General features: G+C 38.1%; 1 protein-coding gene and 1 non-coding gene across 2 annotated transcripts; one reads left to right on the top strand and one right to left on the bottom strand.

Moving 5' to 3' along the window:
- Window positions 1-1,451: 1,451 nt before the first annotated feature.
- On the bottom strand, window positions 1,452-10,866 carry LOC140889092 (uncharacterized). Its single transcript, XM_073296796.1, has 9 exons — window positions 10,376-10,866; window positions 9,899-10,307; window positions 9,718-9,856; window positions 9,536-9,672; window positions 9,238-9,434; window positions 8,987-9,122; window positions 2,405-2,585; window positions 2,177-2,308; window positions 1,452-1,810 (listed from the first exon to the last, which is right to left on the bottom strand). Exons 1-9 carry the CDS (start codon window positions 10,864-10,866, stop codon window positions 1,452-1,454), a joined length of 2,181 nt encoding a protein of 726 aa, XP_073152897.1.
- Window positions 10,867-11,515: 649 nt separating this feature from the next.
- LOC140894155 (small nucleolar RNA R71) lies at window positions 11,516-11,622 on the top strand. Its single transcript, XR_012153702.1, has one exon. It is a non-coding gene; the product is annotated as a small nucleolar RNA R71 (small nucleolar RNA).
- Window positions 11,623-15,808: the final 4,186 nt, after the last annotated feature.

Raw genomic sequence — 15,808 nt, 5'->3', positions numbered from 1 at the left:
GGGACTCCGAGTGGGAAACATCGAATTTCTGAAACTCATTCTGGTATTGAGCCCAAGCATACAGTTCATTGGTCGTCTCGGTAGCAGGGCAACAAGTGGGCATTGGTTTTGGGACACAACGCGAAGAGGTATTGGCCCCGGAACATGCCTACCCTTGCGATGTGAATTCTTGTAAGAGGAACACCCTCTTTGTTTTCAGAATAGAAACGTCGACCGACTTCATAGGATGCTGCCATTCCTCGTCGTCGCGAACCACAACACCCGCTTGAATGCAGAGGGAAGTAACAATGGATGAAAAGAACATGCCGATGTTGGGGGAGCGGAGAGATGTATATAATTCCTTGTTAATGATCTTGCCGACATTGAGCGGCCATTGTTTGTGCAAGGAATACAATAACAAAGCCCAACTCATCACAACAGTATGAGTGTGGTTGACTGGCATCAGACGATGAGTGAGAAACGCGTACCATAGAGCAGGGTAAACTTGCAAAAACTTTTCTTTAAAAGAGATAAACTTAACCGGGTCTTTCCACACATCAACATCATAACATAATTCCGAAGTGATAAGATTGAAATAGGGTTGAGCCTTAAAAGCAACGAATTGGCTATCATCAACCACTGGTGTTTGCAACAGATTGTTAATAGTTTCGGGGTCAAAAGGAACCCACTTACCCCGAACAAAAGCCTTGATATCAGTGCGTTCCGGGGCATTGGTGTAGAACTCCCTTACCAAGGGCACGACGGCGGTGGGTGGTTGGCGATAGAATTCGGTCTAACCGCATTGAACGATGCCTAGGGCATTGGTGTAGGCCGGTCCTAAATCAGTTCCTCTTTCCGGGATCGTGTTTCGGCTAATCCGGGTTGCTTCAAATCGCGCTTTGGCCTCCATGGAGACAAACTTCCCGTCAATTATGTTTGAAGAGGAATAAGAAGCACAGTAGGTGGCGATTTTTGCTCTTTTAGGACCCATATTTAGCAGAATTTGGGAATTAGAAGATAGATACCTGCGATGTGGAGAAGAAAAAGTGAGAAATAGGAGGGAGAGAAGGCGGCGTAGGGTTGAGAGTTAGAGAAGGTAAGAAGAAAATACGAAAGGAAAGGGGATCGGGGCTTTTAAATTTCTGATTCTGCGTGAGGCGCTCGGTCTGCTAATTTCAGCAGACCGAGCACACCCTCTTTTGAACAAAACAGTAATTTTGGGCAGTTTTGGGAGCTCGGTCTGCTAAATTCAGCAGACCGAGCGCACCCCTATTTGAACAAAATAGAAAATGGGAAAAATTGGGCGCTCGGTCCGCTAATTTCAGCAGACCGAGCGCACCTTTTTAAAAAAAAAATTAAAAGAACAGAAAATTAAAAAAAAAAGAATTCAAGAAATAAAAGCTAAAATAAAGAAAAGGTAAGCGAGTAGTTCTCAATTTAGAGTCTAGAGCTCGACTGTTCTCCTCCCCAAATTAGTCTTGGTCAGTTAGTGAGGTGATGACTGGAGTTGAGTCGACATCACCCCCTACATAGTGTTTCAGCCTCTGAGCATTGACCTTGAAACACTCGTTTCTTGCATCCGTTATTTCAATAGCCCCCGATGGATACACCTTAGTGATTTTGTAAGGACCGGACCACCTAGACTTCAACTTTCCAGGAAAGAGCCTCAACCTGGAGTTTAACAGAAGAACAGCTTCCTCTTCCTTAAATTCTCTATGACGAATGCATCGGTCATGTATTCTCTTTGTCCTTTCTTTGTACGACACTGCCATATCGTATGCTTGATCTCGAAATTCCTCCGATTGGTTTAGCTCAAGCAATCTCTTCTCACCTGCAGCATCAAATTCAAAATTTAATGCTTTGATAGCCCAATATGCTCTATGCTCTAATAAACTGGAAAATGACATGTCTTTCCAAACAACAGTCTATAAGGGGAGGTGCCTATAGGCATTTTGAAAGCAGTCCTATAGGCCCATGATGCATCGTCAAGTCTAAGTGCCCAATGCTTTCTATTTGTACGCACACTTTTTTTCCAAAATTTGCTTAATTTTTCGATTGGGCACTTCTGCTTGGCCACTTGTTTGGGGATGATAAGGAGTAGAAACTTTGTGCTTGACACCATATTTTTTCAAAAGTTTTTCAAAGAGCATATTACAAAAGTGGGTGCCACCATCACTAATAATTGCACGGGGTGTACCAAACCGGTTAAAAATGTTTTTCTTCAAAACTTTTAGGACCACCTGTGCATCATTAGTTGCCAAAGCTTCAGCCTCTACCCATTTAGAAACATAATCGACGGCGACCAAAATGTATTTTTTCGTAAAAGAGTCTGGAAATGGTCCCATAAAGTCGATTCCCCACACATCAAATATCTCACACTCAATAATATTATTCAAAGGCATTTCATGACGGTTTGAGATATTACCTGTCTGCTGACATCTATCACACTCAATGACATAAGCACATGCATCTTTAAAAATATTGGGCCAATAAAAGCCACATTCAAGTACCTTAGATGCCGTCTTGATGGGCCCAACATGACCACCTACCTCACGGTCATGACAATGACTGAGGATGTTTTTCTTCTCTCCTTCCGCCACACATCTCTAGATCATAGAGTCAGCACAAATTTTAAACAAGAAAGGTTCTTCCCAAAAATATGTTGGAACACGGTCGTTCTCTGGATCAAAAAAAAAAATGATACCCGTTGCAGCGGAAGTTTTAAAATTTTATATGGAACGATTCCATATGGATATCAAATTCCAACTATTAAAATTGATAACATAAAATTTAAACAATATAAATTTTACCTTAAAATCTCGAAGCGAGATTATGAACACCAACAGATTAAAATGCTCTTGTTGTATATCCCAGGAACTGATGAACGAACAATTCTTCAATCAGGTCCACGAACAGAAATTTAATCCCTCTGATAGACTGAACTAGAAAGTCTATCAGAAGTTTCTACGAAGAGATAGAACAGATATGATCTGTTAAATCAGTCTGCAAATTCAAAAATTTACAGACTGAATTTTCGAACACTGTGAGAGGGAGAGGGAGGGGTCGGCCGAAAACCATAAGAGAGAGCTCTCTAGGTTTTCGAAATTATGGCCTGTGTTGTCGTAATTTCTGCACTGCAATAACTTATTTATAATGTGGGCTGCTAACAGCTTAGGGCCCATTAGTCATAAGTTCAAGCCTGACAAGCAAAGCCCGCATATTTAGAAATTAATATAAAATTCATCGTGACTCAGATTGATAAACCAATTTCACCAATGTTCACAGAAACCATTTCTACATCTTTTAAAGTCAAGATAAATTTTCTGAATCCGAATTCAGTGATTTCCAAAAATGTCCATCACTATGTCATTTTAGGAAATTTTGCTCCCTCTTCTTTTAAATAAGAAGTCCCACTTTTTGATTCACTAAATTTAACTCTTTAAATTTAATTATCTCAACGGGGATTAAAAATCCATTACTTGTGTGACCCTCAATGGTTCAGGGATACAACTAGCCGTGGGCTCACAACTCCTTGTGATTCGGAACAACAATTTCCGACTTGCCCATCGAATCATGGTAAGAGCGCCTAGCAACATTGCCCCATGATTCCCTAGGTATCACTGATAGTTCCTGCAAGAACAAATAGATTTTGGTTAGCGTACAGTGCGGTCCCTTCATCCATATATCCCGATCGAATCAACAACCATTGGTAAATCGAGAGTCATTCGAGATTCGATAACTATGCAATGCATCTTGAAGATCAAATAGTGACATTGTATCTGCTACTAGGAAACCAAGTAACCTAAAACACATCATGTACTCTGGCCAGATATTCGTCACACTAATATCTCCTCAGATTGCATAGGATATCCACACTTGCAAGTATGTGGTGAATCCTTGACAACAAAGCATCGACTCCTATATGTGTCGTAACTGTACCCAATCCCGACACCTGATGACCCCAATAGAGTCGGTAAACGAGTCAAAGTACAGTACTAGCATATAGAGTCTCAATGATGTTTCAAGTAGTAAGGACTAATGGTGTACAACCAAAACCGCGGACTTTATCCACTCGATAAGTGATAACCACTTGGAAAGTCCGGATAGGGTAGTTCGATCATTCATCATATTAATATCCATTTGCATGTTTGAACATCTCTATGTTCCATACCAATGAAACGTGATACTTGGCATTGCAAATGCTAGTCTCAATCTCGAGCGATCCTTATCCTTATTAACGGATGCCTCATGCTCCAATACCAATTCAAGCGTTACCAACTTCTTAATGAGCCAAATCACGCGTACCCCATGATCACGGACCGAAGTCCCTTCACGCATGCGACATGTCATTAACTCTTTTACAGTAGCGAACCTCTCAGCTCTCGATTGAGCCCCAAAAAGTTCCTTGAGTTGTACGTGAATGTCAGCAGCATTCACGGTATCCTCAAATCACCTCTGGAGTTCATCAGACATCGAAGCTTGCATATAACATTTGGCCTTGATATCATGGTCCAACCATTTATCAAGTTTTGCCAACTCTTCCGGACTTATATCAGCTGGTGCTTCCTTCGGAGGAGATTTTTCTAACACGTAGAACATCTTCTCCGAGGTCAAGACAATCTTCAACTTACAGAACCATTCCGTATAGTTTGCGCCAGTCAGTTTGTTTTGTTCGAGAATAGAGAATAGTGGATTGCGCGAATTCATCTTAATGAAATACTGAAAAGAAACAGACAATAATCAGTGATTGTTTAATTAATTTACTAAGACATAAAATAAGGAGAAATTTATTTTATGAATCTCACTCCTACTATTTTAACGATTTTACTACCCTCTAGTGAAAACGAGAAACATTTTCTTTAGTGGGAACATGGAGTCCAATTGACAAACTATAGTCGCGAATAATATCAGCCAACCATAATTTTCAAAAGGTAGAGCCCAATTGCTTCCAAAGCAACCTCCATGTTTTTACCTCATGTCGAATAATGACCCAATAATATGACTCCGTTTATTGTGACAGGTCAAGATGACCCATCAATATTAAATTGTGATGGACGGTCGCCATGTGGATCCCCAATAATATGAGCCAATCCCATGGGAGTTCCATCCAACTTACAACATGTGTCGATCCAATGTACAACTTTCTGACGAACGGCCCCCCCCAATAATATGAGCCGGACCGTATCCGCGGGTAGCATCTCATACATTGATCGTTGATGGAAGGTAGGAACATTTAAACAATATTTAAATTTCCTTTATTTATCTTAATATCAATTTTAAATCATAATTAAAATGAGGAATTTTTAATTTTGAAAATTTGTCTCATCATTTAAAATTTGTATGCTTGCGGGATTCATACAATTTAGTCTAAACATGCATACAACGATAATATCATATATTATATTTTAGGATGATCGATTCCATTACTAATCGACCCGTGGTTGCCAATCACGAGTCTAAGTCCAATCCTAGGTAATATTCAAGTATGATATGCAATCCTATTACATTGTGCTTCCAATTTATATTTCTTCAGTCTTTATCATTGCTTGCTGGTCCCACCTCCATCTTCAAAATCTCCCACTATTTCTAGTGAATTTATTATAAATTACTCTGACAAAAAAAGGGATACATTATAGGGGTGGGAACGGGTCATAAACCAGGCCCACTTTTATTACAAATGATAAAATCAAATTTGGGCCATAAACCAGGACCATTAATAAAATCCAACAATCAATAATAAAGCCAAATGTAAACAACCTAACATACACCTATAATATTGGTCATGGCAATCGATCATCCTTATCCAATAGTATTTAATTCAAAAATTAATTTATTGGACATCATGCAATGACAATAAATATAAATAGATAAAATCATATTTCATACATAAAATCTTATTTTATATATAAAATCATATTTTATCTAGTTTATCCATAAAATCATATTTTACATATAAAATCCAATTTTATACATAAAATCATATTTTATTATCAATTGTACCAAAATTAATAATTAAGATTTAATTTATTGGATTAAATTTTTAAATTTCCAAAATTCAAAATTTATCCAAAAATTAATTTTCTTAGTTTTTTAAAAAATTTTGGGCTCAAACAATTTTGACCCATTGCCTCATGGACCAACTGAAACAATTTTCAAAAACTGGGCCCAAAACCATTTTGGGCTAGAATTCATAATTCACGAAAATTTAATTTTTTTTTTTAATAAAAAAATTTCTGGGCAGCCCGGGACAATCCCGGGCTGCCCGCCCGTCGCTGGGCTGGACTCGTGGAGCGGCCCTGCTGCGCGGGCTAGGGCAACGCTTGCCCTAGCTCGCACAGGGCTGCACGCGGCGCTGCTCGCTGCCTTCGGGCAACGGGCAGCCCCAGAAATTTTTTTTTCTTTTCCGTTTTATTTTTCTGAAAAATCGAGGCTTTGTACAATCGATAAAATTTTAATCGTAAAATCCGAGAACAGCGTATCTCTGATACCACTGTTGGAACACGGTCTTTCTCCGGATCGAAAAAGAAAATAATACCCGGTGCAGCGGAAGTTTTAAAATTTTATATGGAACGATTCCATATGGATATCAAATTCCTACGATTAAAATTGATAACATAAAATTTAAACAATATAAATTTTACCTTAAAATCTCGAAGCGAGATTATGGACACCAACAAATTAAACTGCTCTTGTTGTATATCCCAGGAACTGATGAACGAACAATTCTTCAATCAGGTCCACGAACAGAAATTTAATCCCTCTGATAGACTGCACTAAAAAGTCTATCAGAAGTTTCTACGAAGAGATAGAACAGATATGATCTGTTAAATCAGTCTGCAAATTCAAAAATTTACAGACTGAATTTTCGAACACTGTGAGAGGGAGAGGGAGGGGTCGGCCAAAAACCCTAAGAGAGAGCTCTCTAGGTTTTTGAAATTATGGACTGTGTTGTCGTAATTTTTGCACTGCAATAACTTATTTATAATGTGGGCTGCTAACAGCTTAGGGCCTATTAGTCATAAGTTCAAGTTTGACTAGCAAAGCCCGCATGTTCAGAAATTAATATAAAATTCATCGTGACTCAGATTGATAAACCAATTTCACCAATGTGCACAAAAACCATTTCTGCATCTTTTAAAGTAAAGATAAATTTTCTGAATCCGAATTCAGTGATTTCCAAAAATATCCATCACTATGTCATTTTAGAAAATCTTACTCCCTCTTCTTTTAAATAATAAGTCACACTTCTTTATTCACTAAATTTAACTCTTTAAATTTAATTATCTCAACGGGGATTAAAAATCCATTACTTGTGTGACCCTCAATGGTTCAGGGATACAGCTAGCCGTGGGCTCACAACTCCTTGTGACTCGAAACAACAATTTCCGACTTGCCCATCGAATCATGGTAAGAGCGCCTAGCAACATCGTCCCATGATTCCCCAGGTATCACTGATAGTGCCTGCAAGAACCAATAGATTTTGGTTAGCGTACAGTACGGTCCCTTCATCCATATATCCCGATCGAATCAACAACCATTGGTAAATCGAGAGTCGTTCGAGATTCGACAACTATGCAATGCATCTTGAAGATCAAATAGTGACATCGCATGTGCTACTAGGAAACCAAGTAACCTAAAACACATCATGTACTCTGGCCAGAGATTCGTCACACTAATATCTCCTCAGATTGCATAGGATATCCACACTTGCAAGTATGTGGTGAATCCTTGACAACAAAGCATCGACTCCTATATGTGTCGTAACTGCACCAAATCCCGACACCTGATGACCCCAATAGAGTCGGTAAATGAGTCAAAGTACAGTACTAGCATATAGAGTCTCAATGATGTTTCAAGTAGTAAGGACTAATGGTGTACAACCAAAACCGCGAACTTTATCCACTCGATAAGTGATAACCACTTGGAAAGTCCGGATAGGGTAGTTCGATCATTTATCATATGAATATTCATTTGCATGCTTTGAACATCTCTATGTTCCATACCAATGAAACGTGGTACTTGGCATCGCAAATGCTAGTCTCAATCTCGAGCGATCCTTATCCTTATTAACGGATGGCTCAATCGACTAGGAACTGTTTAGAATATACAGTGACTATAAGATGTGTTTCATGATAGCCATCCCCATGTGCTACCACATCTTACATACACTATAGTATATTCAAGGTCTTCATCTAAACATCTTATAGTATGTCACAACATAATAATATGATAAAAGATAAAGTAAATGTCATTATAAAAGTGTAAATTATATTAACCAAAAGATTGTTTATACATAGAGTCATAAAAGCCCTTAGCCACAAGTTGGCTCACCGGGCACCCACTCTTTCAAAATAATGCTTTACATCTGATAGAAACTTTTTCTTTTGATGAAAAGACAAGTTATGTGGGAGTGTGCCCGTGACCAAGTAATTTGCAAAATTAGCATATCACGGCGAGTGTTCTATGGCAAACAAATTTTCATCAGGAAACCAATCATCTATGTCCTCAGTATCATTAAAGGTTTTGCTAGCATAGTAAATAGTACGGAATATCTTGTCTATCCTGTGGCCAAGTACAGCTCCGACAGCTGAGTCGCTGGCGTCACACATTACCTCAAATGGAAGATCCTAATCTGGCGAAGTCAGCACTGGTGCAGTCACCAATCTTTCTCTCAGAAATTCAAACGCTTGTAAACAAGTGGAATCAAAATTAAAAGGTGTATCTTTCATCAATAACGAAGACAGAGGTTTTTCAATTTTTGAAAAATCTTTAATGAACCGCCGATAAAAACCAGCGTGGCCTAGAAAACTTCTGACTCCCTTGATTGTCGTCGGTGGAGGTAGATTCTGAAAGACTTGCACCTTGGCCCTGTCCACCTCGATTCCCGGCTCAGATATTCGGTGCCCTAATACAATACCTTCGGTCACCATGAAGTGACACTTCTCCCAGTTGAGTACCAAGTTCGTTTCCTCACATCTTATCAAAACAGTATTAAGATTATTCAAACATGATCAAAAAACTGACCAAAAATGGAAAAATCATCCATGAATATTTCTAGAATATTTTCAACCATATCATGGAATATAGCAGCCATGCATCTCTGAAAAGTCGCAGGAGCATTATAAATACCAAAAGGCAAGCATCTATAGGCAAACGTACCATATGGGCAAGTGAAAGTTGTTTTATCCTGATCTTCAGGTGAAATCGCAATTTGATTGTATCCTAAATACCCATCTAAAAAAGCAATAAAATTCATACCCAGCAAGCCTTTCTAGCATTTGGTCAATGAAGGGGAGGGGAAAATGGTCTTTACGGGTTGTGTCATTCAATTTTCTATAATCTATACACACACGCCAACCTGTAACTGTCCTAGTGGGTATCAGCTCATTTTGTTCATTCTTAATGACAGTTATCCCTCCTTTTTCAGAACACATTGAACTGGACTCACCCATGCACTATCAGAAATGGGATAAAAGATACCTGCATCCAGAAGTTTTATCGTTTCAACCTTCACTACTTATTGCATCTTGGGATTCAATCTCCTCTGTGGTTGGACCAAGGGATTAAAGTTCTCTTCCATTAATATCTTGTGCATGCAGATGAATGGATTAATGCCTTTGATATCTGCTTCCTTCCAGGAAAACACACTCTTGCGACTTTTGAGAACATCCAGCAATCTGGCCTCCATCTCACCTGTCAAAGAAAAAGAAATTATGACAGGTAAATTTTCATTCTCACCTAAAAATACATAGTTGAGATGGGTAGGTAATGGTTTCAATTCCACAGTTGGTGGTTCTTCAAGACTTGGTTTCTGGAGGACTAAATCCTTTCGGTCACCAAGATCTTCGAGTCTGAGCTTGCCACCTTTTCGCCATGACTGGTTATCATTCAATTAATTCCTAATCTCTTATATCTCTACATTGAGTAGATCATCACGAGGAGGGGATATGAGTGCAGATTCTAATGGTTCCTGCAATGTATCCTGCACAAAATCATATAGAAGTGAGTCGACAACGTCAATATGAAAGCACTCTTCATTAATTTGTGAAAATTTAAGTGCTTTAAACACATCAAAGGAAATTTTCTCCTCGCCCACTCTCAGATGTAGCTCTCCCTTTTGGACATCGATTAGTGCTTTTCCTGTTGCCAGGAAAGGTCTTCCTAAAATAAGTGGCATGTCCAAGTCCTCCTCCATATCGAGTACCACAAAGTCCACCGGAAAGATGAATTTGTCGACTTTTACTTGAACATCCTCTATTATCATCTGGGATATTTGATAAACATGTCCGCCAATCCTGGTGGATTTTGGCTCTCCCAAGTTCAGTTTCCTGAATACAGAATATGACATTAAGTTTATACTCGCGCCCAAATCACACAAAGCCTTATGAAATTGCACATCATTAATAACACAAGGGATAGAGAAACTCCCTGGATCTTTTGCTTTGGTGGAATCTTGTTCTGAACTAGCGCAGAGCAATTTTCTGTTAGACTGATCATTGCATGCTCCTCCAATTTTCTCTTGTTGGAGAGAATTTCCTTCAAAAATTTCGCGTAACTAGGCATTTGCATCAATGCATCAGCGAAGGGAATGTTTATATTCAATTTCTTGAATAATTCTAGGAATTTATCAAACTGAGAATCTAGCTTGGCCTTCTCGAGAGTTGCAGGAAAAGGTGGTGGAATAACAATATTTGACTGTGATGTGGGTGGTTGTGTAGAATCAGAAGACTTACCTGCAGTTTTCCTTGGTGTACCTGGTTCTGATTCTTTCTCGCCTCGTTTCTCACCCTCAATTATCTTCCCACTTCTCAATTCAACTGCTTTGACCTCCTCTTTTGGATTCTTTTCCGTGTCAATTGGCAAAGTACCCATCTCTCTGCTGGACATCGCTTTCGCTAACTGCCCTATTTGATTTTCCATGTTCTTAATCGATGCATCCTAATTTTGCATTCGAGTCTCGGTGGATGATATGATCTTCTGCATCATCTGTTCCATGCTTGACTTCTCCTCCTGATGCTATTTTCCATAGTTCTGATTCCCATATGGCCTATTGTTCTGTCCTCCCCACGAAAAGTTTGAATACTGTTTCCACCCTGGATTGTATGTATTTGAGAATGGACCATTCCTAGGGCGGTTTTGATTCCCCACATGGTTCACCATTCCTCAATATGACTGATATGATGGATTTCTTGCCTGACAATCTTTTGTGAAGTGTTCTGCACCACATTTCTCACACCACACTTCTTGAATACGCATTGCAGACTGCCCTAGAGTTAGCTCTTCAATCCTCTTATTCATGACTTCAAGCTGAGCTGCTACTGAGGTGACTGCATCAACTTGATGCATTCCTGCGGGTCTCCTGGCTGCATTCCTGTTGGATTGAGGGTGATAGATACTGGATGTCATCTCCTCAATTAACTCATATTCATCTTCCGGAGATTTTCGTAACAAATTACCACCTGCAGATGCATCTAAAATGGTGCGGTTTGAGTGAGGAAGACCACAATAAAAAGTTTGTACCACAAGACCGTCTGGTAGTTGGTGATGTGGGCATCTCCTCAATAGATCTTTGTAGTGCTCCCATGCTTCATATAATGTTTCCTGTTCTCCTTGATCAAAGGTTGTGATGTCAGCTCTTAACTTCATCGATTTGGACGGTGGGAAGTATTTGTTAAGAAAAGCCTTTGCGAGATCATCCCAAGTGGTAATGGAACCTGCTGCTAAATTCGTTACCCATATGTAAATTATTGGAATGATCGAAATAAATTCCTAACATTTCGACTCGAAATCAATTAACATGCAAGTAAATAATTTATCAGATTATTCACAAGAACAAAATATAAATCCAACAATCAATAACTTTAATAAAAATCTAAAAATCCCAAATCAAAATCCACATATTCAACATAAAATTGTCTGGCCTAATCTCGCGGTCTTGGTTGAAGAAAAACTACTCAAATAACGAAAACAATATTCAACAAAAGTTTAATAATCTAAAGAAAAAAGGAAAAAGAACTCGAATGGATCGTTCTTAAATCTCCAAGCCACCGCCCTAGCCGCCTCTCTCTGCGTTTGGAAACCTTTTCACGTCTGACAATCTCCTATTTATATGTCTTTGAAAGCTCAAGAAATAAAGCCCAGAAAGTTGAAAGTTTTAATTCCCAAAAATTCTATTTTTTCTGATTCTGTGACATGCACGGACACTGGATAAGGGTCCGTGTCTAGGTCCATGCATTAAATTGGAAACGCCGATTTTTTTACGAAGATGCACGGACCCTTATCCGGACTCATGCACGGGGTCCGTGCATACATCCTTTCCTGCGCGCAGTTTTTTTGAAAAAATCATATTTCATTTCTAGCCGTCGGATCGAGATGAAATTTGAACATCAGCTTCAAAACATCTGGAAATGCATTTGGAACGATGAAGATTGGATTTGGAACTCTCTAAAATAAAAAATTAATTTTTGACCAAGGCTGCTCCATAATTCATTCTTCAAAAATTCATTTTCCTACAAAATTAACCCAGAGAGTGAAATACACACACATGCACTAAAACACATAAAAACACATAAAAATAATATGAATGCACACAAAATAGATATAAAAATATCACAAACTAATGCATACAAAATGCACTCATCAACACCCCCAAACTTAACTCTTGCTCGCCCTCGAGCAAGACATGCAAAAACAATATGCAAACAAAGACATAAGTAAGAATGAATCATGAACAACATAGCCTCCGATAAGTTCCAACTTCAATCAACTAAAAACCACAACAACTTCTGATTGTCCACAATACACTATCAGTTTAACGTAAACGTGTGTGTATGCCATGTCATTCCAGTTTCGTGAACTTCAAAAAAATCCATCTCCAGAATGTTTAGCGACCTATGACAATTCAGTGCAAGTGTCACAATCCAACACTCTTTCATCCCAACAATCCCAAACAAAAACATGCACTTTCTTGAGATTAATTATATACCTCCAGATTTTGCACCCGGTATTTTTAAGCCCCAATAATTACCCGCAAACTTAGCTATAACTAAGATAGGATTCAAATTTTAAAACCCTCGTCTCTAGCCCGGATGGAGCATCAATCCCATTTAATCCGCAAACTTAGCTATGGAACAAAGATTAGGATTTCAATCATTGTCCAAGCTCGGATGGAATTGTAATTTTAAAATTTGTTTAAAAATTTTTATTAACCCCATGGACTCCGCATACTTAGTCAAAAAACAAAGGATTAGGATTTCAATCCCTCGCTCGTAACCCAGATGGAGTTAACTTTAGCAACCAAAAAGATTTTTTTCAAAAAATTGTAGGTACGCCCAAGATCATACATGCAATGTTTAAAATCATCAAGAATCCAAAGACACTATCATAATCAACAAACACCTATTGCCATGCAATGGTCAAACCAACACGAACTTCATCAATTACTTCGCTACACTACACCAGTCTAACATGCGTGCTTAAAAAAAATTCACGATTCAACCAACAGTTTCTCATGTTCAATCAAAAGCAAAAATTTTTAAAAAAAAAAAAATTTAAAACTCTATCATCATCCGCCAACATTCATCATTCTACTTATTCACACAACATAAACACAAAACATAATGAGATGCATGAATACGAACTAAATGCAATAAACTAGACCATATGAATGCAAAACACAACACAAACATACTTAACTACCCCCCCCCCCATAATTATCCAAAGCATTGCCCTCAATACTTCAGAAGCAATGAACATAATGCAAAACGAACAAATAAAAAGAAAACAAAAATAGCACTCCCATGTTCATAAGAATCCTCTTCATCTTCCTCTTTGGCAGCAGCTATTGGGATGACAGTAGCAGAATGGGTATAGCGGAAGACATGGCAAACTGGCATAGGAAATAAGCAGAATTCAAATAAAAAAACATAAACAAAAATTAAAATAAAGAGCAAGGAAAAGAACACTGGGTTGCCTCCCAGTCAGCGCTAAGTTTATAGTCTATCGTCCGACTATGCAGAAGCAACCATCAAAGAGCGACTGTCACCCATAATAGGAATCATACGACTCTACGTATGGGTCTTGATTTCCTACGCCCTCAAGCTTGGAGTGATATTGACATGGAAAGATCGTCGGTCCAACAACACTCGACATGAACTTATTATTTTGGGAAGAGACTCGGAATCTAGGCTGAAGCTCGTAGAGGATGTAATATTGTGGATTTGGCATCAATGGCAAGAACGGATCTTCTAATGATGTACATGTAAAGGCCACTGACGAGTTCAAATATTTTGCCTTGTATATTTCTTCCTCCTCCACTATCACTGTTGGCTCCTCTTCAATTAAAAGTTCTTCAAAAAGTATTTCTTCTTTCTCTGGCTCAATTACTATTGCAGGATCACAATCACATGCAAATTGATCAACACAAATCGCTTCATTCTCTTGGTTTTTATCAGGATCTGAATTCATAAGAAGCTCAATCTGCTCATCCAAGGCTCTCAAAGAATTGATATGGTTTTCTGAAAATTTCTGGTTGATCTCTGACTTTTTATTAACAATGTCCTGCAATTGAGTTACATAATCCTCAAAATTCCCTATACACTCTTCTTGATGCTCAGGTGGTTGGTTCACAAAATTTGTGGAGTTGAATTCTGGAGGATATTGGTGACTTTGCCCTGCAATGAAGGATCACGTACAATACCGATGGTAGTCGAAATCCGCCATATCATTTAACAAGTGCATCGCACTGTCGTAATCTCTGCTGAACAAGTCACTGCTAGTGGCCAAAGCTCCATAATCAATCCAATTTCTTGTTGTCACATCCAAACCACCATAAAAAATCTGAATTAGAGTGTAGTTCAAAAAATCATGGTATCGAAATCTGTCTGCCAAATAATTGAATCTCCTCCAAGCAACATAGAATGACTCCGAGTATTGCTGTCCAAAACTTGTGAATACCCGTCGATTATCCATCTCCAAGAACCTCAAAAGTAAGAAAAATTATAATTAAAATTAAAAATTAAACAGAAGCAAGAAAAAAAATGTCTAGTCTAAAGCAAATAATATATCCTAATATTAATTGAACAGTCCCTGGCAACGGCGCCAAAAACTTGATTGAGCAAATACTGACACTTAAATTCAATATAATTATCTCTCTTTTATGCTCAAAATTATCGCAAGTGCACGACTCAAATTATAGAAAAGTGTACTGAGTACGAGTATTGTCCTCAGGGACTACGTCACAATAATTCAATTATTTAATTCCTCTACCCAAAGTAACGAATATTTGATCATTGATTATTCTAAAATTTTAAATTAAAATAATTCAACTTAAAATCCTAAAATGAAAATAAAATAAATCGCAATAATGCTTAACACAGGAAAATATAATCTGAAGAAATTTTGTTGGAATCTCGGTTCACCTTTCCCCTAATTGAATTTGGACGATTGAAAGTTACTTTTACACTCATAAATTGGACAATAATTCCTGATATATCGACACTCTTTCTCGAGTTTATGCCAATCTAACTCAGTTAATGAAATAATTAAATCTTTTTAAGTGTTTATCATTACTAATCGCTTTGCATTCATTGAATTCCTACAACTTTCAATATGGTGGTCTATGGTTATCAACATGTACTAAATATCATATCTCTATGCATATTTCAAGTCCATTGATTTTATCACTCGTCCAAATCATGAATCTATCTCTCGACAACACTTCACAACTTACGAATCTATGTTAAAGTTAGCTACTCCTCAACATAGAATAATAAACCATGATAAAATCAAATACTCGCATAAAACTAAATCAATTCGTACAATAATTCAA

The sequence above is a fragment of the Henckelia pumila genome, chromosome 3, assembly GCF_033568475.1.
Source record: "Henckelia pumila isolate YLH828 chromosome 3, ASM3356847v2, whole genome shotgun sequence".
Taxonomy (NCBI): domain Eukaryota; kingdom Viridiplantae; phylum Streptophyta; class Magnoliopsida; order Lamiales; family Gesneriaceae; genus Henckelia; species Henckelia pumila.
This window is presented reverse-complemented; position numbering and strand designations above follow the sequence as displayed.